The 22500-nt window shown below is 44.8% G+C and overlaps 3 protein-coding genes across 3 annotated transcripts in view; all 3 read right to left on the reverse strand.

Annotated features, from left to right (window-relative positions):
• tatdn1 (TatD DNase domain containing 1) overlaps positions 1-4203 on the reverse strand; it is a 13448-nt gene extending 9245 nt beyond the window's left edge. The window contains exons 1-8 of the mRNA XM_079591863.1: positions 3946-4203; positions 3720-3785; positions 3404-3453; positions 1682-1745; positions 1442-1585; positions 1247-1289; positions 941-1026; positions 770-810 (exon numbers count right to left, since the gene is read on the reverse strand). Coding sequence (XP_079447989.1) covers positions 770-810; positions 941-1026; positions 1247-1289; positions 1442-1585; positions 1682-1745; positions 3404-3453; positions 3720-3785; positions 3946-4024 — 573 coding nt within the window. The 5' untranslated portion in view covers positions 4025-4203. The remainder of the gene's footprint in view (positions 1-769; positions 811-940; positions 1027-1246; positions 1290-1441; positions 1586-1681; positions 1746-3403; positions 3454-3719; positions 3786-3945) is intronic.
• Positions 4204-5493: 1290 nt separating this feature from the next.
• Positions 5494-17027, reverse strand: LOC306987522 (secretagogin). Its single transcript, XM_079591864.1, has 11 exons — positions 15763-17027; positions 15345-15412; positions 10683-10766; positions 10188-10277; positions 9815-9871; positions 9647-9724; positions 9216-9271; positions 6791-6836; positions 6460-6519; positions 6121-6189; positions 5494-5997 (listed from the first exon to the last, which is right to left on the reverse strand). The coding sequence occupies exons 1-11, from the start codon at positions 15830-15832 to the stop codon at positions 5875-5877; spliced, it is 801 nt and encodes a 266-aa protein (XP_079447990.1). The 5' UTR covers positions 15833-17027; the 3' UTR covers positions 5494-5874.
• A 312-nt stretch (positions 17028-17339) lies between these two features.
• Positions 17340-22500, reverse strand: part of carmil1 (capping protein regulator and myosin 1 linker 1) — a 42888-nt gene continuing 37727 nt past the window's right edge. The window contains exons 32-37 of the mRNA XM_079591862.1: positions 21771-21877; positions 20837-21182; positions 20678-20726; positions 19883-20071; positions 17850-17969; positions 17340-17778 (exon numbers count right to left, since the gene is read on the reverse strand). Of these exons, the coding sequence (XP_079447988.1) occupies positions 17618-17778; positions 17850-17969; positions 19883-20071; positions 20678-20726; positions 20837-21182; positions 21771-21877 (972 nt within the window). The 3' untranslated portion in view covers positions 17340-17617. The remainder of the gene's footprint in view (positions 17779-17849; positions 17970-19882; positions 20072-20677; positions 20727-20836; positions 21183-21770; positions 21878-22500) is intronic.

Below are 22500 nucleotides of genomic sequence, written 5' to 3' on the forward strand. Positions count from 1 at the left end.
TGAGGAAATATGGAGGAAATACTGAGGAAATATGGAGGAAATACTGAGGAAAATATGGAGGAAACACTGAGGAAATATGGAGGAAACACTGAGGAAAATATGGAGGAAACACTGAGGAAATATGGAGGAAACACGGAGGAAAAACTGAGGAAATATGGAGGAAACACTGAGGAAAATATGGAGGAAACAGTGAGGAAATATGGAGGAAACAGTGAGGAAATATGGAGGAAACAGTGAGGAAATATGGAGGAAACACTGAGGAAATCTGGAGGAAACCCTGAGGAAATATGGAGGAAACAGTGAGGAAATATGGAGGAAACAGTGAGGAAATATGGAGGAAACAGTGAGGAAATCTGGAGGAAACACTGAGGAAATCTGGAGGAAACCCTGAGGAAATATGGAGGAAACAGTGAGGAAATATGGAGGAAACAGTGAGGAAATATGGAGGAAACACTGAGGAAATATGGAGGAAACAGTGAGGAAATATGGAGGAAACAGTGAGGAAATATGGATGAAACAGTGAGGAAATATGGAGGAAACACTGAGGAAATATGGAGGAAACCCGGAGGAAATATGGAGGAAACACTGAGGAAATATGGAGGAAACCCGGAGGAAATATGGAGGAAACACTGAGGATATATGGAGGAAACCCGGAGGAAATATGGAGGAAACACTGAGGAGATATGGAGGAAACACTGAGGAGATATGGAGGAAACTGTGGAAATATGGAGGAACCGTCATGATGCCAAAAGAAACAGGTCACACTCACCACTCCACCGACACACCGGTCTCTGTTTCTCTTCATGATATCTGTGAGCGACACACACACACACACACACACACACACACACACACACACACACACACACACACACACACACAGAGAGTTTACTCACACACACTCAATATCACACACACGTTTCCAGAAGAGACTCCGTACCAAGGAACTGTGTGTGAGAGTTCCTGCAGTGGAGGAACATGGGTAACCGAGTCTCTTCAGCCAGATCAAACTGCAGCTCGAAGTATCTGTGAGATCCAAACACACCAGATCAACATCACCACAAACACACCAGATCAGCATCACCACACAAACACACCAGATCAACATCACAAACACACCAGATCAACATCACAACATCACAAACACACCAGATCAACATCACAAACACACCAGATCAACATCACCACAAACACACCAGATCAACATCAGCAAATAAAACAGCTTTAATGTGGGAAAATCACTCACTTCAGTTGAGTTTCTCTGGGACAAAACTCCAACCGGTCAAAATCTGTGAAGCATTGGAAGAGAAGACCAGTTAAACCGATCAACTGATGATCATTAACTACATCTGATTAATTCATCGTTCACTTGCATAATTCTCCATTGTCAGGAAAGCAGTAAATGTGATATATTTCCCTAAGGATTGTTGTGATGGTTTACCGAGGCCACACTCTCCCACAGCGACCACCTTCTGTGTGTCACTGAGACTGAGATCCAGCAGAGACGACAGGTACTGATCCGAGCCCAGCGAGTCGAACTCAGAACAGCGGGTCGGGTGACAGCCCACCGTGCTGAAGAACCCCTCTGCGCACACACACACACACACACACACACACACACACACACACACATTAAGGTGAGCCCGTAAATCGGCAGTGATCCCGCATGGAGTGATGTTACCTCGGGTCTGAGCGAGTCTGAGAGCTTCTCTGCTGTCCTCCAGTGATCCTCCAGTGATGATGAACTGAGGAAACATCATGATCAACCTCATTCCTGCTCATACATCACTTATTAATGATGCTGATGACCTTTACTGAACACACTGAGAAAACACTGAGGAAACACTGAGGAAACACTGAGGAAACACTGAGGAAACAAGGAGGAAACAAGGAGGAAACACTGAGGAAACACTGAGGAAACATGGAGGAAACACGGAGGAAACAAGGAGGAAACAGTGAGGAAACACTGAGGAAACATGGAGGAAACACAGAGGAAACATGGAGGAAACACAGAGGAAACATGGAGGAAAAATGGAGGAAACACGGAGGAAACGCGGAGGAAACGCGGAGGAAACACTGAGGAAAATATGGAGGAAACATGGAGGAAAATATGGAGGAAACACTGAGGAAAATATGGAGGAAACATGGAGGAAACACTGAGGAAACACGGAGGAAACACTGAGGAAAATATGGAGGAAACACTGAGGAAACATGGAGGAAACACTGAGGAAACATGGAGGAAACACTGAGGAAACCAGGAGGAATCACAGAGGAAACACTGAGGAAACACTGAGGAAAATATGGAGGAAACACTGAGGAAAATATGGAGGAAACACGGAGGAAACACTGAGGAAACACTGAGGAAAATATGGAGGAAACACTGAGGAAAATATGGAGGAAACACGGAGGAAACAAGGAGGAAACACTGAGGAAACATTGGGGAAACACTGAGGAAACACTGAGGAAACATGGAGGAAACACTGAGGAAACATGGAGGAAACACGGAGGAAACATGGAGGAAACACTGAGGAAACAAGGAGGAAACACTGAGGAAACATGGAGGAAACACTGAGGAAACATGGAGGAAACACTGAGGAAACATGGAGGAACCACTGAGGAAACATGGAGGAAACATGGAGGAAACACTGAGGAAATATGGAGGAAACACTGAGGAAACATGGAGTAAACAAGGAGGAAACACTGAGGAAACATGGAGGAAACACGGAGAAAACAAGGAGGAAACACTGAGGAAACATGGAGGAAACACTGAGGAAACACTGAGGAAACATGGAGGAAACACTGAGGAAACATGGAGGAAACACTGAGGAAACAAGGAGGAAACATGGAGGAAACATTGAGGAAATACTAAGGAAATATGGAGGAAACACGGAGGAAATATGGAGGAAACATTGAGGAAACACGGAGGAAATATGGAGGAAACATTGAGGAAATACTAAGGAAATATGGAGGAAACACGGAGGAAACGGATCAAACCGGTGAAAACCCTAAGGTAATATTGGGAAAACATTGGGGAAACACTGGGGAAACATGGAGGAAACACTGAGGAAACATGGGAGGAAACATGGAGTAAACAAGGAGGAAACAGTGAGGAAACACTGAGGAAACACTGAGGAAATATGGAGGAAACACGGAGGAAACGGATCAAACCGGAGAAAACACTAAGGTAATATTGGGAAAACATGGCGGAAATACGAAGGAAACAGAAGAAACACTGAGAAAATGGAGGAAATATGGAGGACAAATGAAGAAAACACAGAGGAAATATTGAAAAAAAGAGAAAAACGTGTAGAAAACCGAAAATATTGAGAAAAAAAAAACAGGATAAAGTGAGGACCATTTTCTTCTCAAATATAATTTATGGATAATGATGAACTTTGCTGACCTTCTGCACGCCGACCTTCAGCGCTCTCTCGATGACCTGAGGAAAATCATCTGAGAGACACAACAGACGTCACACACTGTACGCTTTTATCCAAAGCGACTTACATTACATTTCAAGGCACACAATTACAATCTTATCAGTTCTTGCTTTCCCTGGGAATCAAACCCATGACCTTGGCGTTGCAAGCGCCAGCGCTCTACTGATTGAAGCTGCCCCACATCCCTCCCGTATCACTGGACAGCAAGTGTACCTAATAGTGGCCAGTGAGTGTACTTTCTTAATTTTTAATAGCAATGAGTTTTCATGTTGTCATTACCTTCATGTTTCTGAGTTCCTCTATAGACTCCTCTGAACATCGAGTCTGTTAGATTGATGCCAATATCTGTAGACAAGACATATATTGTGTTCATATTTAGGGTTCTTATAAAAACTACAGTACGTGTGTTTCTTTATGAGTGACAGTGTCATAAACCGTTATGTTTCAGTCCTTCTGCAGAAAGATCATTTCTTAAATGATGAGACACATAATAATTATCTCTCACCTATGAATCTGAAGTTTGCCATTGTGATTTTTGCAGAAGTAGAGAAATAAAACCTGCACGCGCTTCTCAACGCGCCCATAAACACAACAAACACGTGGTCGAGTGGGCGGGGCTTCGCGACCCGGAAGAAACTCTAGTTGGAGGATCGATGGACTAAAGTAATAATTATAGGTTGAATTTGAATGGCATACTAGCATATTACTTCATATATCAGAGACAGTAAAGTAGTGTGCTATTCTAAATTTAAGTCAGTTGTCTAAATTGCATACAGACCGATGTCACGTGTTTCTGTTACTTTCCTCAGCGCTGCTCGGGATGGACCAATCAGAGGAGAGAAGGCTGCGGCAGATTTACATTTAATGTCAGAATGGAATAAATATATTTAAACAATTGTATTCTCCAATGCGAGGGGTTTAATGCTTTATTTAAATAAATGTTTGATCAAATATGATCATCCTCGTCTGATGGACCCACATCCTGAACTTTAAAAGGCTACTATATATTTGTAGGTATAAAGACCCAATTGATACTGTGAAAAATGTATCTTATATGTGTATAATATTACTTTTCTAACCACCATAGTTCTGTACTGTCTCTGTCTGATGTGTCATTCTTTAAATCCAATATTATTTATTTATTTTTATTTACTTATTTTCAGATGTACTTATGTATTTTTATTTGACTAAATACTTTACACTGGCCACAAAAAAAAAAAGTTTTTAATGTGGATCGAGCGCCACCTGGAGGACAAACTATCTATGAACTTGAATAATAATACATGGTATTTTAATGTGCTTTTCTCTGCTGCGACTGTGTGTGTGTGTGTGTGTGTGTGTGTGTGTGTGTGTGTGTGTGTGTGTGTGTGTGAGAGAGAGAGAGAGACCTGGATACTGAAATGAAAACTAGTAAAGATATAAGACAACATTTGTTGTCATTATTAGTGATATTCTCCTTTTCTAGACTTTACATGTAGAAATTATTTGATTTCTTTCAGTGGTTCAGATTATTGATACATTTTTGTTATTATTTTTTTATTATTATTATTATTGAGCACCACAAATCTTGTAGATATATAATAATATAATGACAGTACAGATTATGTAAATTCAGTAAAGATATGCATTCATACACAGCAGATATTACACTGCACATTACAGGAAATAAACTAAACTTGCTACATAAAAGTAATAAAAGTAAGACATTAAGAGCTTTAAGATAATTAATTGAGAACAAAGTAATACCAGATATTTATTCAAACACATCAAAGGGAATTTAGGCATAAAAGGATTACAAATTAAATTGAGTTAACTTTCCATGCGTTTACATTTATGGATAAAAATGAACTAGCATTAATAAAAGCGGTGTCTTGATTTCATGAGATCATAAGCTTGAGTTTGAGCTTTAATCGCGGACACATACGAGTAAGTGCTTTAGAGGAATACAGAAAGAGAAATAGTAATATGGTAAATGTTCCAGGTCTAGTAACAATGTAAAACATGCACACATTCACTCTTATAAATCTAATATGAAAATGCAAAAAAAAAAATGGTCTCATCACATAAATAATAGCACAATTTCAATTCAAAACGGTGAAATTTCATAACAAAGGGTTGAGAAGTTCACATCACTGTATATTACTGTCAGTCGCTGAACATTCCTGTCATAACAGTTCTTAAATGTTAAATGTTCAATGTTTAATGTTCAATGTTTAGCTTGAATCTTCCCTCGCACTCCTTCAGTGATAAACTGACAGTAAGCACCGCCTACTTTGATTTGATTGGCCGCCATTTTGAGATTGACGAAAAATATAACTTAAAACTTTTTATCATCCTATAACTAACAGAGCGTATAATAAACATTAAGAGGGACTTGAGTGCCTTACAGCCCTGACCTGACACACACACACACACACGGGTGTGATGAGTGTTCTCAGAGTTTGAGCCCTAGACACATCGCCAGCTCGTTCTTCTGGATCTTCCCGTCTCCGTTGAGGTCGCAGTGACCCAGCAGAACCAGTTTAAACTTGTCCAGGTCCGAGCCGGTGAGACTGGGCTGAAACACACACACACACACGCGCACACACACACACACACACACGCGCACACACACACGTAAACATCTAGCCGGCCGGATCAACACAAGCGGTCAGGGATTCTGTGATAGATAGTGATTCACCTTCACCAGCTCCATCATGTCCTTGACGAAACCATCGACCTCTTCGCCTTCCAGAGCGTTCGTGTTACTCTACAGCACAACACACACATTTCACACAACACACACACACATTTCACACACCGACACGTCATTTCAGCTACTGGCCAAACATAGTTTAACTTCATGCACTAAAAACACAAAATAAAACACAAATAAAAACTAAATAGACACACACAAAATAATAAAGCCGAAAAACACACACACAAAAAAAAACTAAAGTTAAAATGAAAAAATTAAATATAAAAATAAAGCTAACGGACAGGATTTAATAGTGTCTGAGTCGCTCATTTCTCCTCTTACCACGTCATAGTGAGCGAAGATCTTCTCGAAGTCTCTGCACCGATCCTCCTGACTGCCGGCCTGAGCAAACACAGCAATAACTCACCATTACAGCCGTCAACATCAACACAGCACACGATACACTTCATATCTCACTCGCACACGATACACTTCATATCTCACTCGCACGCGGTTACACTTCATATCTCACTCGCACGCGGTTACACTTCATATCTCACTCGCACGCGGTTACACTTCATATCTCACTCGCACGCGATACACTTCATATCTCACTCGCACGCGATACACTTCATATCTCACTCGCACGCGGTACACTTCATATCTCACTCGCCTGCATCTCAAACTTCAGGAGGAAGTTCTCCTTCAGCGCCAGGATCCTGGAGACACACATCAACATCAGTATGAAGATCATTCACTATATTCACATATTTGTATGCACATTTAAATACATTATTATGTAATCGAATTATGATTCATGTATGCATAATTTAGTAAAGCCCAATCTGAAGCAGATCATATCCAGTATATCTCATTCCACACCAAATAAACCATTAAATACTGATCTGAGTTGGGAACGAGCATTGCGTTTGGGTTATTAATAATCCACACACTATGGGGGAACGTCTCGGGTTACGACTGTATCCCTGAGAAGGGAACGAGACGCTGCGGCGAGAATCGGCACATTGGGGAACGCGTGACGCGTCTGAAGCCTGTGTGGAACTAGTCCAATCTCGACTGGTGTTGCGGTCATTACGTCACTCGTGACGGCGCATGTGCCGGCGATGCGGAAGCTATAAAGGGACGCCGGATCATAACATCGTCAGCTTCTGATTGGTCGAAGCAAGTCGTTCTCAGGAGCGCGAGAAGGGTGGCCGAGGGACGCAGCGTCTGGTTACACTAGTAACCCGAGGCCTTCCCTTTCGAGGGAACTCGCGCTGCGTCGAGAATCGACACTTTGGGGAATGACAGGCGAAGGCAAACCGCGCTGAAGAAATGGCCTCTACTATACATCTGCTAACGGTTTGTTTAGTGGATAACCCTTCTTAGGTGACCCAAGACACACAAGCAGCTGGTCCGACTTCCTCCAGCCGAGGACCTGTGTACGTAGACCTCCAGAGCTCGGACCGGGCATAATAGATGTAGCTTAGCTTGATCAGCCAACACATGCGATGGAGGATGGAATGCCACATTTGTAGGCACCTTACCTTAGGCACATAGCCGGCTCTAGGGTGGAGAACGGCTCTCAGTCCGCCGGGAGCGAACTCGAGGCAAGAGGGAGCAACAGATAGCGCCCGCAGGTCCCCGACTCTCTTTAGGGACGTGATAGCTAGCAGGAAGGCTAACTTCAGGGTTACATATTTCCTGGACACCTCGTCCAAAGGTTCGAAGGGTGCCATGGTCACTTTTTTTCTCTGACACAGTCTCTCTGGGCCTTGGGACAGGAACCATGGTTTCTTCCACATGACCAAAGAACGAAGGTATCTGCGCGTTTGATCGTGCAAAATGGGTTCCCCCACGGTAAAAACCCTCTGGCCCTGAGCCACCACTGCAGGGCCCTCATGTACAGCAGGCCAAAAGGTACTAAATTAGACGCTGTTGCCAGAAGACCCAAAACCCTTGTTTGACAGTGATGGCCTGGCCTAGCTTGACACTCGTGACTGTGGTCAAGAAGGTGTCTATACGAGCAGGAGACAACTGTGCCCGCATCGTGACTGAATCCCACACTACACCCAGGAATGTCGTTCTCTGAAGAGGAAGGTTGAGGAGTCTCAACCCCAAGCACCTCAGACGACTCAGAACAACATCTCGATGTTGAACCGCCATCTTTCCTGACTGTGCCAGAATAAGCCAGTCGTCGATGTAATTGAGAATACGAATGCCCCGAAGTCTCAGTGGAGCTAGAGCAGCATCCATGCATTTCGTGAAGGTGCGAGGTGACAATGCTGGGCCGAATGGAAGAACTCGGTATTGACCCCAAAAGCGAACCTCAGAAACTTCCTGTGATGGGGAAGGATGGACATGTGGAAATACGCGTCTTATAGATATATCGTGATAAACCAGTCCTCGGACCTGATCGGACTCACGATAATGGGTATGGTTAGCATTTTGAATCTGAACCTCCTCAGAGACCGATTCAACACCCTGAGATCTATTATAGGGCGTTACCCCCCACCCTTTACGGGGACTATGGAGTACCGGCTGTAGAGCCCGGATTCCCCTTCTTCAAGAGGACCTGCTCTATGGCTTCCTTTGCTAAGAGGGACTGAACTTCTTGTTCCATGACCCGATCCTGCTCGGGGCCGACAAGCGTGTGAACCACCCCGCTGAATTTCGGTGGACAGTCCTCGGGTCTGTCTTCGGTTTGGGGGACTTGCCATAACACTCTCCCTCTGCTGCAGGTCAACAGAGTGTGTGTGTGTCACCCTCGCTCAAATAGTGGGGCAAGGGGACGCACACTGTCTGAATTGTTTCTCTTTATTCGCCATAATAATATAAGAGTGAGTGCTTAGACAGACAGCACCAAATAAGATTTCACTATTCTGAGAAAATGGAGTTTCCCCATAGTGTGTGGATTATTAATATCCAAAACGCAATGCAAAGTGAACCGTATCGAAAAGGGAACTAGATAAACTTGACAGAGAAAACCATCAGTTCCACAGTTTACAGTCATTAGACACAAACATCTGATTGACCAATCACATTCAGTTATTCCAGAGTCATGTGACTGACGATGTGTTCGATGAGATTAGCATCACCTCGCCAAATCATTCAGATCCAAACGACCATCCTGGTTCTTGTCAAACATCTTCATCTGAAAGTCAGGAGGCAGAATCACATGAGCTGGTTATTATTCTCAACTAAAACTACAATTATTAAAAAGATTTGTTATATAATGAGTAAATACACCATCAATCCTTCTACCAAACGCTGAACAGAGGAGAGAGTATGTGTGTGTGTGTGTGTGTGTGTGTTTGTGTGTGTGTGAACGAGACAGAGCTCGTAATAAAACAAGAACCAACATCAGCTTGGCTTTAGGAGATGGAGAGAACTGAGGGGTTTAAACTGTTGTAAAAGTGATGGTATCTGCAGCACATAGCTGACTATGTATGATCCATAAATTATACAAACTATTTTAAAAAAGATTTTGTCTAAAAATACATTTTAAAACTGTTATTGCATATGTTACCATGGTATCGGTGTACTCCTCCAGTCTGGCTGTAGTGATCTCTCTGTTGTTCTGGTGGAAAAGATCCCGCAGGAAACTCTGACATCATCAATACAGAGACGTCAGCGTGAGTACACACACACACACACACGTACGCGCACAGGAAGTGACATCATCAGCACAGCTCACCTTCAGCTCCGCAGCAGAGATGTATCCACTGCTGTCAGAGTCATAGCAGCGCCAGATCTGAGATGAGACCAGAGAGTCTGAACACCTGAACTCTACTTTAAGTGAGAGAAACTGATGATGAAGAGTGTGAGTGTGTGTGTGTGTGTGTGTGTGTGTGTGTGTGTGTGTGTGTGTGTGAGTGTGAGTGTGTGTGTGTGTGTGAGTTTGTGTGCTTGAGTGTGTGTGTGAGCGTGTAAGTGTGTGAGCGTGTAAGTGTGTGTGTGAGCGTGAGTGTGTAAGTGTGTGTGTGTGAGTGTGTAAGTGTGAGTGTGAGCGTGTAAGTGTGTGTGTGAGCGTGTAAGTGTGTGTGTGAGCGTGAGTTTGATGTTCTGACCCTCATGAACTCCACGCTGCTCTCCAGTGGCGTCTCCCTGCGGAACAGCAGCAGGAAGTTCTCCTCCTCGGGGAGAGACACAGCGGCCAACTGAAGACAGACACAACACCAGCAGTTACTCATCCCATCTATTCCAGACAGACAGACAGACAGACAGACAGACAGACAGACAGACAGACAGACAGACAGACAGACAGACAGACAGACAGACAGACAGACAGACAGACAGACAGACAGACAGACAGACAGACAGACAGATAGATAGATAGATAGATAGATAGATAGATAGATAGATAGATAGATAGATAGATAGATAGATAGATAGATAGATAGATAGATAGATAGATAGATAGATAGATAGATAGATAGATAGATAGATAGATAGATAGATATAGATAGATAGATAGATAGATAGATAGATAGACAGATAGATAGATAGATAGATAGATAGATAGATAGATAGATAGATAGATAGATAGATAGATAGATCAGTACCTGCTCCATCGACAGGCGTCCTCCTGTAACTTCACAGCTGGACAGAATCGTGTCTCTGATCTTATGGAACTGCTGCTCATCAAACTACAAACACAACACACGTGTGACATTTATCTGAGAATCATAAAGTACACGTGTTCAAAAACTAATACTTCTATTCATCATGGACACATTAAATTGATCAACAGTGACAGTAAAGACATTTATAATGTTATGAAAGATTCTATTTCAAATAAATTCTGTTCTTTTGAACTTTATATTTATCAAAGAATCCTGAAAAATAAAATGTATCACAGTTTCCACAAACATCTGAGGCAGCACAACGGTTTTCAACATGATAATAATCTTATATCAAAGACTATGGCAAGCAAGCAGCAAATGGATCTACCAGCGGGGTTAGAGACGGGCCCATTCTGATCTCTGCCTTCACCTGACAGATCCAGTGTCTTCTCATGCTTTTGAGGAGCTGGTTGAGGTTGTGACGAGAGCTGTGGAAAGATTAAGTATCGACTGGCCTGCAGATAAGCAGGACATTCGTACAAAAAGTAAATTAGACGAACGCTTCCTGCCCTCTCGCTCACAACCTCAACGCCGGGGCCTTCCGTTTTCCCCGATCTCCACTCCGAGGTGTCGAGATCCTGGCAGAAACCAGTTTCATATAGAGTTTATAGTGCACACACATCCAACTATTCCTCCATTTCAAACTATAAAGAGCACGGTTATGGGGAGATGCCAAAGGTGGAAGAGACGCTCGCGAGCTATCTCTCCCCCGAATCAATCTTCCCTAGAGGCCCCGGTATTACCCACTAAGCCAGTTAGAACAACTTCATCCCTAGTGGGTAAGGCTTACTCAGTCGCTGGTCAGGCTGCAGCATGCTTACACACTATGTTGCTGTTGCAGACCTACCAGGCTGAGTTGTTAGGAGATATGGATGATGGCAGGGGAATTTGTCCCGACGTGGTTTGCGAACATCGAAAGCCAGCACCTCACACGTGCCACTCAAAAACAGAGCGTAGCTTCCAGTGCTCCCCCTCAGAAGGATTGGGGACAGGGAAAGCACTCTCAACCGCAGCCTTAAAGGGGTAGGACGGATCTGAGGGCCGTCATTATTTCCAAAAAGGCTGCAGGGAAAAGGTCCTGACGCCCGAGGGGTCAGGCCAACGAGGGCGAAGTAAAGCGGTTAACACCTCATTATACGGTGCCCACTGCCCTTTGGTGCCCTCAGGGGACATTATGCTAACCCCGCCACTGTGCTTCGGGGTGCAGTGTTCTCCGGCGAGCACATATCCTAGGGTCCACCGTAAATGTAGTGGTCCTGGGATGCCCGCCCCCTCCGAGGAGGGTCCCAGAGTGGTCAGTTCGGTCATTCCCTGCCGGTTCGCCGTTACAGGGTGTCGGGCTGATTGCACAACAAAAACCAGAAGCCAGTCTCGAGAGGCTGGTATCTATAGTTGAATTTTTGGCAGCGTAGAAGCTACTGCCAAATGTTTCTTGTTGGGTCCATAGACCATAGAAAAGGATTATTACATACAGTTCGGATCTCGCCCGCCCAGGTTTTCGGGGGTCCAATCCACCATGGTGGGCCCCGAGCAGGATCTGGTAATGGAACAAGAAGTGAAAACCCTGTTAAAGAAAGGGGCCAGAATATGTACCTCCCTCTAACAGGGAAACCGGGTTCTACAGTCGGTATTTCATAATTCCAAAGAAGGATGGGGGAGTTGCGTCCCATTTTGGATCTGCGAGTTCTGAACGAGTCAGTCATGCAGCTAAAGTTCAAAATGTTAACATTGCCACAGATTAGATCCGAGGACTGGTTTGTCACGATAGATCTCAAGAACACATACTTCCATATATCCATCCTTCCATATCACAGGAAGTTCCTGAGGCTTGTTTTCGGGGGCAAAGCTTACCAATATTGAGTTCTTCTGTTCGGCCTAGCACTATCACCCCGCACTTTCACAAAATGCGTAGACGCAGCTCTGGCGCCTCTCCGCCTGCAGGGTATTCGCATCATGAACTACATCGAAGATTGGTTTATTCTGGCTCAGTCGCATCAGTTGGCGGTTCGGCATCGAGATGTCGTTCTCGCCCAAATGAAAGAGTTGGGATTACTGTTAAATGCCAAGAAGAGTGTGCTTTCTGCACTACAGAGGACCACTTTTCTAGGCGTGGTTTGAGACTCAATGTCGATGCAGGTACGCCTGTCACCAGCACGCATAGAGTCCATCCTGTCGGCTGTTAAAAGAATAAAGCTAGGCCAGTCACTCACTGTCTAACAGTTCCAGAGACTGTTGGGTCTGATGGCAGCAGCGTCCAACGTGACACCTTTTGAACTGTTGTACATGAGACCCCTGCAGTGGTGGCTCAAGACCAAAGGGTTTCACCGAGGGGCAACCCCTTTCACATGATCAGGGTCACGCGGCGGTGCTTACGTGCCCTGGTTATGTGCCCCGGGACCCTGTGTTGGGACCTTCTTGCCGTCGCAAGACACTATGGACAGATGCCTCCCTCACAGGCTGGGGAGCGATCCTGGAAGGACGCTCGACTCAGGGTCTGAGGAGGGACCATCATCTCTCATGGCACATCAACTGCCTGGAGATGTTGGCTGTATTTCTTGTTTTGAAGAATTTACTCACAGACCTCAGGGACCATCATGTGATTGTCCACACTGACAATACATTGGTGGTCGCCTAGATAAAAAAAACAGGGAGTTTTGCACTCGCTTCCACTCTGCAAACTGGCGCACTCCAGAATATAGGAGCAGACATCCTGTCGAGACAGGGGCTGGGGCCCGGGGAATGGAGGCTCCATCCCGAGGTGGTGAAGCAGATATGGAGGGTGTTCGGCCAGGCAATATTTGTGTCTCGAGAGACGTCTCACTGTCCACTTTGGTTCTCCGTCACGCATCCAGCTCCTCTGGGACTGCATGCGATGGTACAGACGTGGCCAAGGCTACGGTTGTATGCTTTTCCCCTGATCGCTCTCCTCCCGGGAGTTTTGGAGAGAGCTCACAGGGACCAAATCTGCCTCCTTCTTATAGCCCCGCGATGGCCAGGCTGAGTTTGGTTCCCTGATCTAGTGTCTCTCCTCGGGAGGAGGGACCTCAGGAGGGACCTTCTGCCCCAAGCAGAGGGCTCGGTTGTTCCCCCCGTCCAGGACTGTGGAACCTGTGGGCTTGGCCTCTGAGGGGGCCCAGCTCCTAAGGACAGGTCTCTTAATGGAGGTTGTGGAGACCATTCTACACTCCAGAGCTCCCTCCACGAGGAAACTTTATGCCCTGAAGTGGAGAGTCTTCACTTCATGGTGTAGTGACCGTCAGCTGGACCCAGTAAACTGCCCGGTTGGGTACAGTGCTGGAGTTCCTGCAGGAGCGGTTCACTGCAGGTCTAGCCCCGTCCACTTTAAAGGTTTATGTGGTGGCCATAGGTGCTTACCACATTCCTTTTGGTGGGATGTATTTGAGTAAAGACCCTTTGGTGTCTGGTTTCCTCCGTGGTGCTCTGAGGCTGAGGCCTGCAGCTCGTACCAGAGGGCCGACGTCTGGCCATTGTCCTTCAAGGCCTTTCCCAGGCTCCCTTCAAGCCTAAAGAGGAGGTTCTGGACAAGTTCCTGACCTTGAAAGCTTTTTTCCTCCTCACTATCATCTCTCTTAAAAGAATAGGAGATTTGCCAGCACAGTCGGTGGCACCTGGCGTGGTTAAAGCATTCCTTCATCCTCGGCCAGTATACATTCCCAAGGTCCCCACTAATGTGGCCAGATCTATTGTTCTGCAGGCCTTCTGATCTCCTCCTTTCTAAACTCGGACCAGGACAATAATGATCTGCTATGCCCAGTCAGGACATTAGATGCCTATGTCCACAGAGCTGCCCTGTGAACAGTTGTTCATATGTTTCGGGCCCCCTAACAAAGGGTCTCCAGCATCTAAGCAGAGAATGAGCAAGTCGGTGGTGAAAGCTATCTCTCTGGCTTATGAATCGGTCGGACAGCCTTCACCTTTGGCTGTCCATCCCCACTCTACTAGGAGTACGGCGGCCTCTAAAGCCCGGATAACAGGAGTTGCTCTCTTTAAACTTGGACTCTACACCAGGGTCCCAGGTGCTCTCGTCCCAGTGCTGCTCTTATGACTTCACACTGGACAGACACTTGGCACGATGGTGGCGTTGGTATAGGCATTCAATCAATCGACACAGTATCTTTTTTCCTCATACAGGAAAAAAGCCTTCCTGTAGCTCAAACAGTAGAGCTTTGGTGCTTGCAACGCCAAGGTCATGGGTTCGATTCCCAGGGAAAGCAAGAACTGATAAGAATGTAAATGTGTACCTTGAAATGCAATGCAAGTCACTTTGGATAAAAGCGTCTGCCAAATGCATAAATGTAAATGTCTCGTTCCCTCTTTAGAGAACCGAGGTTACAGTCGTAACCGAGGCGTTTTACATTGTAATAATATTTCTCTGTTTTTACTGTATTTTTGATAGAATAAAAGCAGCTTTGATGAGCAGAACAATGTTCAAAACATTAACAAATCTTAATTATTCAAAACTTTTGAATGATACATCATTTTACAGCAGATCTGAAGTCTGGATGTCATATTAGATACAAAATATCAAAACAAATGTCATTGATGGTAGATTATGAAACACAAACACTTGATTTTACTCACAGTCTTCAGAGTCTTCATCACGCTCCGTAAAAACTCCCCAAGCTTCTTCACGTCGATGAACCCATCATCTGCACAGAAGCAGAGGTCAGCAGCAGGTCAAAGGTCGTTTCTCATGTGTGAGGTGTGTGAACTCTCCGTCGGGTGTGTGTGTGTGAGGTGTGTGAACTGCCCGTCGGGTGTGTGTGAGGTGTGTGAACTCCCCGTCGGGTGTGTGTGAGGTGTGTGAACTCCCCGTCCGGTGTGTGTGAGGTGTGTGAACTCACCGTCAGGTGTGTGTGAGGTGTGTGAACTCCCCGTCGGGTGTGTGTGAGGTGTGTGAACTCACCGTCGGGTGTGTGTGAGGTGTGTGAACTCCCCGTCGGGTGTGTGTGAGGTGTGTGAACTCCCCGTCCGTTGTGTGTGAGGTGTGTGAACTCACCGTCGCGGTCGAACTCGGTCCAGGTGTTGAGGAAGGCAGTGGCGGTCAGACCTCTGAAGAAACTCTCCATGACTGATGATCAGAGTCGAGCTGACGGTCATCATGAGCATCCGCAGCTCCTCCTCTCCTCCGGGCCACAATTACACCCACATAATGATCCGTCACTGGAGACAACACACAATCACACACACACAGAGCAAACCCACACACTCCACAGCTGCGCTGCACATGCAAAACTACATTCATCTCATAATCAAACACACAGATAGAAGAGGAAAGCAAAAGAGCATCAATAATTCATCAAATCCAAACAACACATGTTCCTCTGGTCTAAACAGACACACACACACACACACACACACACACTCTCACAAACACACACACACTCAAACACATACACACACAAACACTCGCACGCACCCACACACACACACACACTCTCACAAACACACACACACGCACCCACACACACTCTCACAAACACACACACACTCAAACACATACACACACACACACACACTCGCACGCACCCCCACACACACACTCTCACAAATACACACACACTCAAACACATACATACGCACTCTCACGAACACACTACAATGAAAAAAAAATATGTTACTTTGAATTTTTTTCACTTCTAGTAAGATTTTTTTTCCAATAATTACAAAGAAAGCAAGAACCTAGAGCACAGGGAATCTGTCAAAGTTATGAACAAACGTTCTTCCAACATTAATAGAACATTCGTTCAGTCATCTGGTCTTTAATAATGTCAGCACAAAAACATTATATATATACATCATTCATAGAGTGTTTCAGTCGGACGTTCATCTGATGTTCTTTAAATGTTGTTACTTTGAGTCAGATTCAAACGTAACGTTCCATAATGTTTAAAGAACGATACAATGATTCATGTTCACATAACCAAGAAAAAACGTTTTTAAGAACATTCAGAAATAACGTTTCTTATATTTTTGTTAGCAGAGACATTAAATTAACCTTGAACGTTTTAAGTACAAAGATTGAACTCTTTTCTTGTGAAATGTCCAGTAATCTTTGTAAAAAATTTTTTCGAAGTTTTAAATAAAACAGTGCATGTAAGACCCTGAAGAACCCGTGAGATTATGACAGAAGTGAAACATCAATGACTTACATGTGTTTATAATAATCAGAATTTTATTATTTTATAAGTTGTTTACATCAGAATCTCACCGCAAATTAATTATGTTTATGATTCCTCATATTTATTTTCCGGTGGTGTAATTATGACAATGATGATTGATTTAATACTTTTTAATTAGCAAACACTGGGAGCGTTAAAGTGACGAACTACAGTTGATTTGGAGATTCCAGATTCTGACTCAGTTTGAGGACGGTTATGATATTTGCCGGAATCCATAAAACATATCGTTATATGAAATCAAATAAACAATTACTACAATAAAACTAACCATAGCTTGATGTACTAATCAATGAAATATAAATGTATATAAACTATATTGATCGATTTAAAAAAATAAAATAACAAAAACACAACAAAATTAAAACATTTAAATGAAAACTGATTAAACTGATTAAAAAAAGACACTAATCTCAATAATACTATAACAACACTGGATGAGAGGAAAATACAATTAGATTTTTTCTGTTTTTAGCATATATTTTTTTATATATATTTTCAATTTGATAAATATTTAAAAAAATTTGAGGCCTCTTGTTGAGAAGCACTGATCTAGCTCATAATCTTGCATTCAGGTTTAACTAGAAATTATTTGATTATGCAAAAAACTGTTTTAAAACATATAAAGTACAGTAGAAGCCACTGCAGTGTCAGACATCAGCCAATCAGAGGTGATCACGCGCTGTGATTGGCCGGAGCGGCCGAGGGGAGGGACTTGGTGCGCTGGCGCTCGGTGTCGCCCTCCTCTGGGTCGCCGCGGGACTGGACGCAGGAGACGGAGCGGCTGACGCTCAGTGTGTGTGAGGTGTGTGTGTCGAACACAGGAGACTCCGGAGCTGCCGGCAGAACCAACAGTCAGTGTCAGCAGAACCGATTTCTGATATGAATTACACATCATGAAACTCACGGGGGTCCGATGAGGCTCCTCCCTCTGTGCTGTGAGTGACAGGACCCGGCTCCGCCCCCTCAGTGACTGACAGCATCGGCAGAGGAGGGGATTCTGGGACATCGTCCAGATGAGGAGGAACTGACGGCAGAAGACATGAGTGAGTCAGAGGGCAGATTCAGCATGTGTGTGTGTGTGAGTGTGTGTGTGTGTGTGTCTGTGTGTGAGTGTGTGTGTGTGTGTGTCTGTGTGTGAGTGTGTGTGTGTGTGAGTGAGTGAGTGTGTGTTTGTGAGAGTGTGTGTGTGAGTGAGTGTGTGTGTATGTATGTGTGTGTGAGTGAGTGTGTGTGTGCATGTGTTTGAGTGTGTGTGTGTTTGTGAGAGTGTGTGTGTGTGTGTGTGTGAGCATGTGTTTGTGTGTGTGTGTGTGTGTGTGTGTGAGTGTGTGTGAGCATGTTTGTGTGTGTGTGTGTGTGAGAGTGAGCGTGTTTGTGAGTGAGTGTGTGTGTGTGTGTGTGTGAGCGAGCGTGTTTGTGTGTGAGTGTGTGTGTGTTTGAGCATGTGTCAGTGTGTGTGTGTGTGTGTGTGTGTGTGTGAGTGTGTGTGTGAGCATGAGCGTGTGTGTGCGTGTGCATGATCGTGTGTGTGTGAGCATGAGCATGTGTGTGTGTGTGTGTGTGTGTATGTATGTGTGTGTGTGTGTGTGTGTGTGTGTGTGTGTGTGTGAGAGAGACTCACTGATGCAGTCAGAGGTGAGTGTGTGTTTGTGAGAGTGTGTGTGTGAGTATGGGATGAAATTAGTATCTAAATGATTAACTCATGCAAGCACAATTATCAATGAACTTGATACATGTTGCAAATATGTTTTATCCATGTCTTTCAACTTGCGTGTGCAAAATTAAAAATTTAATGAATGTGTAACAATTTATACAAATGCAGACATTTTTGTGAATACAAATGTTTTCTTTTGTATTAGTGTATCATAATTTGCGCATGCAAAAAAGAAGATGTGCATGTGTGGATCAGATGACACGTGTGCATTCATTGACGTCTTTTCTGAGTCGATCTCATTTGATTCATTTGGATTTTGAGACTTTCTTTTCGCTGTTTTTAAGCATTTCACAACACACACACAAACAACTACACATGAATAGGCCTGGTGCTAATTATTAATGTGTGCACAACTACCCTTCTATTTGACAAATTCACAAACATGCGTCGCTACATTTAAACTAATACAATACAACTTGTGTGTGCAAAATCCAGAATCACAAGAATGTGCAGCATTTTGTACAAATAGAGACATTGTTAATACAAAACCTCAATTTTGTATTAATGTAGGTCAGAATGTGTGCATGCAACAAGTATAATGTGCATTTGTGGATGAGGTGACGTGTGCATTCATTGACTCGTTTCTGAGTCGATCCTGTTTGATTCATTTGGATTTTGAGACTTTCATTTCGCCGGTTTCGCCTGGCACGATCCACACACAGCTGTCTGAGAAAACCTGCTACCACTAGATGGCAGTATTCTGCTAAAACCGACAACGGCAGCGTAATCAAGCGTTCTTCCCCATTTAAGACGCTTAATGGATTTGAGTGATATTGAAGTGATATTTAGTACACAATATAGGCCTACCTTATTAATAAAGCATAGCCTACTTTATAGAGGCAAACAGATTAAATCGGATTATGAACAACCAATATTGCTAACGTGCAATAGCGCGTTGCATGTTCAATAAGGTGTGAGTTATAATTTCAGCGTCTTACTGCATTGATGTTAAGTTTTTTCGTAATAATCGGCTCTATGGGAGGAAAACTTTATAGCCTACAGACAAGAGCCTATATGAACGTGTGTGTGTGTGAGCATGATCGTGTGTGTGTGTGTGTGAGCATTAGCGTGTGTGTGTGTGTGTGTGTGTGTGAGTATGAGCATGTGTGTGTGTGTGTGTGTGTGTGTGAGCATGATCGTGTGTGTGTGTGTGTGTGAGCATGTGTGTGTGTGTGTGTGTGTGTGTGAGTATGTATGTATGTGTGTGTGTGAGAGAGACTCACTGATGCAGTCAGAGGTGCTGAACGACACGGATGGACGGCTGGAGCGGTGCTCTGATGACGGTGTGTGTTCAGGTGTGTGTGTTTGTGCAGGTGTGTGTGTGTGTTGAGGTGTGTGTTTGAGTTTTCTGGCAGCAGGTTCATCTTGAGCCTCTTTCTGGATTGCTGGTGTCATGTGTCCATGATCTCCACCTGCTCAATCACAGATTGTAACTAAATAAATAAAAACTGAGAAACCCTGACCAGAGAGTTCTGAAGTATTTTAAAGTAGTTTTAAAGGGGGATATGTAGAATTCAGAAACCTTGATATTAGTGATACCGGTGGCCATTAAGTGAACTGCAGCAGCACTTTAAATGCAGGTGCTAGGATATTCTGGGTGGTTGCTAGGGTGTTGCTAAGGTTTTGCAGTGATATTGTATTCTTAGTGGTTTCTAAGAAGTTCCTAGGGTGTTGCTATGCGGTTGCTGCAGCGTGGTGTTCTGGGAGGTTGCTAAGGTGTTGCTATGCGGTTGCTGCAGCGTGGTGTTCTGGGAGGTTGCTAGGGTGTTGCTATGTGGTTGCTGCAGCGTGGTGTTCTGGGAGGTTGCTAGGGTGTTGCTATGCAGGTGCTAGGGTATTCTGGGTGGTTGCTAAGGTGTTGCTATTGTGTTGTTTTGCAGTGCTATGGTGTTGTTGGTGGTTTCTAAGAAGTTCCTAGGGTGTTGCTATGCGGTTGCAATGGTCTTCTGTCAGTAAATTTACACAGACATTAGACTCACACACATCAACATCATCATCTTAACACACAATGACGTCACCTTCATCAGGAACTTCAGCTTTGGATGCTGCAGATGGAGACACGCCTGCCTGCGAGTGACATCATCATCAGTTTATGTCACACGGGTTATCAGCAGTTTTTAATCAAATCTATATGTGATCAGATCTGATCACAGTGTTGACCCGCGTGTGAAACCCACCTTCTTGCGCTTCTCTTGTTTGGCTCGTATCTCCGCCAGCAGCAGGTCGTTGCCGAGCACCTGCGCGCCCATGTGACGCCCCGTCAGCGGACTGCCCCGCTTGGCGCCCTCCTGCAGGTGACCTTTGACCTCATGCGCAACAGGCTCCGGGATCACGACCGGCTCTGGGGGCGGGGCGTCTGTTTCCGCTGTTGTCACGGAGACTGCTGTCATCGCTGTCGCGGTTGCCATGGCACCGGGGGTGGGGCTGGTGGGCGTGGCTTTGGTGGAGGAGCGATGCTTGATGAGGCTGAAGAAGCCGCTCAGTCGAGAGTCTCTGCTCTTCTCTGTGTCCGCGGCAGGCGCTCTGCACCCAGCAAGAAAAAGCCGTCATTTCACCGTCTCAGTTAACTAGCCAGCAAGCAATTATGCGTGTAAAAGACGTCTAATAGCCGTCCAAACACAGCCAGACGTCTAGGCTAAAACAAGGCAAAATTTTAGCTGTCAGTGAAAATTTAATAGACGTCTAAACCAGAGCCCTGTATACTGGTCTAGACCCAGCAAGCAACAGCCGTCACTTTACCGTCTCGGGTAACTATAGACCTGGTATAGGCCGGCTATGAGTAACAGACCTATAGCCAAAATAACCTTGAATTTGGTTACATTACATTGGTTATGATATTCTATCATGTAAGCAGTCAACAGTGATTACAAGGAGTTTGGTTTCATTTCTTTGTTTTCTAATTGACGACTAGTCTATTATTGGGCTCTGGTTTAGACTGGTTTAGGTATTTTCACTGACAGTCCAAATTGTGCCTTGTTTTAGCCTAGACGTATGGCTGTGTTTGGATGGCTATTAGACGTCTTTTAAACACAAAATAGCTTGCTGGGCAGACAGAACGAGCGTGAGGCCCGAGTCCACCATACACACTCCGCTTCACATCTCACATCTTACTTCGCTACGATGTTGGTGACTTTTCTGGAGTAGAACTCTGGCACGCCTTCGTCCACAGAGCCGCTCTGATCCCCTTCCGGCACAGGGTCGGTGCTGATTGGCTGACACTGAGAAAACATCCAATCAGAGGCGTTTAATGAGCCGGTCTGTCTATAGCCCCTTTCACACAGTGCGTTGATCCCGGGAAATTGCCGCAAAATTGCCAGAGTGCCTTCTGTGTGAACGCAAACACGTCCCGGGATCGATGCCGGGTTTGGGATCTAGTATCATTGTCGGGATCAGTCCCGGATCGCGCCCTGTGTGAACAAAAGCCAGGACCAATGCCATAAGGGTGTGTCGTAGTGATGACGCGCGTGCCATCGCGAGACTCTGTTGCTCTTAGAAGAAAGCTTCTGTTCGTCATCAACAAAGAAAGAATGAAAAAATGCAGAGACCAGGAGCTCCTCATATCCCCGCTGAAGCTGAGAGCGCTCGCCAGCTCTGTGGAACGGGACGCGGTGTGCTAGTGTAGGCTACATGTTTTCGGCGCGTCACGTGTCTTTACGGGATCTTACCGGGATGTGTGTGAACGCACTCACAGATCCCGGAAAATCACTGGCAGTGTGAATGAACCAAAATCAAACGATCCCGAGACAAATACCGGGACACATTATCCGTGTATTTTCTGGAATCTCTGTGTGAAAGGGGCTTATGAGGATGATTCCTACTGACCGTGAACTTTCACCTCCAA

The sequence above is a fragment of the Phoxinus phoxinus genome (assembly GCF_949152265.1).
Source record: "Phoxinus phoxinus genome assembly, chromosome: 19".
NCBI classification, from domain to species: domain Eukaryota; kingdom Metazoa; phylum Chordata; class Actinopteri; order Cypriniformes; family Leuciscidae; genus Phoxinus; species Phoxinus phoxinus.